This window comes from Anarrhichthys ocellatus, unplaced genomic scaffold (genome assembly GCF_004355925.1).
Source record: "Anarrhichthys ocellatus isolate YVR2014 unplaced genomic scaffold, GSC_Weel_1.0 scaffold8454, whole genome shotgun sequence".
In the NCBI taxonomy this organism is placed as follows: domain Eukaryota; kingdom Metazoa; phylum Chordata; class Actinopteri; order Perciformes; family Anarhichadidae; genus Anarrhichthys; species Anarrhichthys ocellatus.
In genome coordinates, this window is record NW_022288428.1 from 1 (window position 1) to 1,747 (window position 1,747).

The 1,747-nt window shown below is 40.2% G+C and overlaps 1 protein-coding gene across 1 annotated transcript; it reads left to right on the plus strand.

Moving 5' to 3' along the window:
- Window positions 1–708: 708 nt before the first annotated feature.
- Window positions 709–1,731, plus strand: LOC116380704 (NACHT, LRR and PYD domains-containing protein 1b allele 2-like). Its single transcript, XM_031842597.1, has 4 exons — window positions 709–796; window positions 889–962; window positions 1,085–1,299; window positions 1,425–1,731. Exons 3-4 carry the CDS (start codon window positions 1,191–1,193, stop codon window positions 1,706–1,708), a joined length of 393 nt encoding a protein of 130 aa, XP_031698457.1. The 5' UTR covers window positions 709–796; window positions 889–962; window positions 1,085–1,190; the 3' UTR covers window positions 1,709–1,731.
- Window positions 1,732–1,747: the final 16 nt, after the last annotated feature.

Consider the following 1,747-nt stretch of genomic DNA (forward strand, 5'->3'; position numbering starts at 1 on the left):
GTGTGTGTGTGTGTGTGTGTGTGTGTGTGTGTGTGTGTGTGTGTGTGCGCCGGTGTGCCGGTCCTCGTGTCCTGGAAGATTTCAACATCACGGACAAATGGGAGAAATCCCGGTTAGATATTATCTGTGTTTATTCAAGTTTAAAATTAATTGATAGACAGGCTATACAAAGAATGACATCATGAATGCTCAACATTTATGTTTCCTTTCGGTTGGAGCTACGTCATCAGCGATTTCAGTGACTGCATCATTGTCATTAGACCTGCTAGGTTTCAGAAGGGCTGTACCGAGTACCTCGAGGTTTACGTTGGCATTTTAATCCGAAAACAACATTTTTGGATGTTTATTCATTCTACATGAGTCAGTGTTTGTTTGCCCTTTATAAATTCTGCAGCAGGACACCACTTTGCTCTTGAGTGCAGCACGGCAGCCTCGGCATACAGCACGGAGCAGAGGAGAGGCAAAGTGGATTAAACATTGTCATACCGGTTACAAACTGGTAGTTAATGTTGTAGCCTACTATTTGTTGGGATCAGGAGCGTGTTTGGTTATCAGCAAATATGAAAAATAAATTATTGACATAAATATAATTATTAATGTCAATAAAATTATTAACAATTATTAATATTAACGGGGCACCACCCTGAGAACAGGGACCAATAAGGAGTGAGAAAAACTACCCTAAATGGCAGATGTAGTCTAATATACGTCACATAACATAATTTTCTTTACATCTTCTGTGTCTTCACAAGGGCCTTCAGGAGGTTTAGAGCTTGAGGGTTGTGGAAGCATCATTGTAAGTCCTTCCATTTATTTTATTTTTTTATTTATGGTATGTCACAGAAAGAAACATCTTCACAAAATGTTTTAAATGATTGTTCTCTGCAGAAGGACTCCAGTGACTGGACTAAACGTAAACCTGAAGTGAACAGTACAGGTGCAGATGAGGCTCCAACTTACAGGTAAAATATAACGTCCTAACTACTGCGTCACAGCAAACTGGAGCTGGAGGGAAACCAATGCAAAATGAGAAATAGAGTGGCAATACTTTTCACACTCACTCGGTTTCTTTTTCATGACTTAGCCTACAGTCTGAAGCAGGACACTTTGAATGCAGCCTCTCTGGCTTGCGCTGGATCTGTAAGGGAAAGGTCAGCTTTCAGTACCAGTTCAGCTCTGTGGAGGAACACATGGAGAGGATCAAAAGCATGCAATACATGCCTGCAGGTCCCCTAATGAACATCACAGTCCTTGCTGGGAAGTTAGATGAAGTGCACCTGCCACACTGGATCTGCATAGGTAAGTGGACATGAAGAAATATTAACATAAAATCAACTGACTTTTAAATTTCAGACAGCATGTTTTTCAAAAACTGATGCAGTCCTTTTCTCCTCACTAATTGTCTGTGCTTTTATTTTGTACAGATGACAACCCTACGATATTAGACAAGTTTGCAGTCCTGCACATAGATGACTGTGGAGATAATGTGGAAAAAGTGTCTGAGGTCACATCGTCCCATGTCAAGCTGTGTGAACCCGTTTTCTCTCTAAAAATGATCCTAGTGAGAGTCGGCCTTTCAGTGGAAATATATTGTAACGTGTTAATATACAAGACCAACAAGACATTCCTCACACTCCATGCTTATCTGATCCCACGAGATCCTGGTCTAGAACAGGTCATTTTCATATCTTACTTTCAATACCAATAATAATCAGATTTAGCTTGATAAATACACAACACAGATAAC

Coding starts and splice junctions, on each gene's coding strand:
- LOC116380704 (XM_031842597.1), top strand. CDS start 1,191: ATGGAGAGGATCAAAAGCATGCAATACATGCCTGCAGGTCCCCTAATG. Junction 1,300..1,424: donor GCCACACTGGATCTGCATAG/GTAAGTGGACAT, acceptor TATTTTGTACAG/ATGACAACCCTACGATATTA.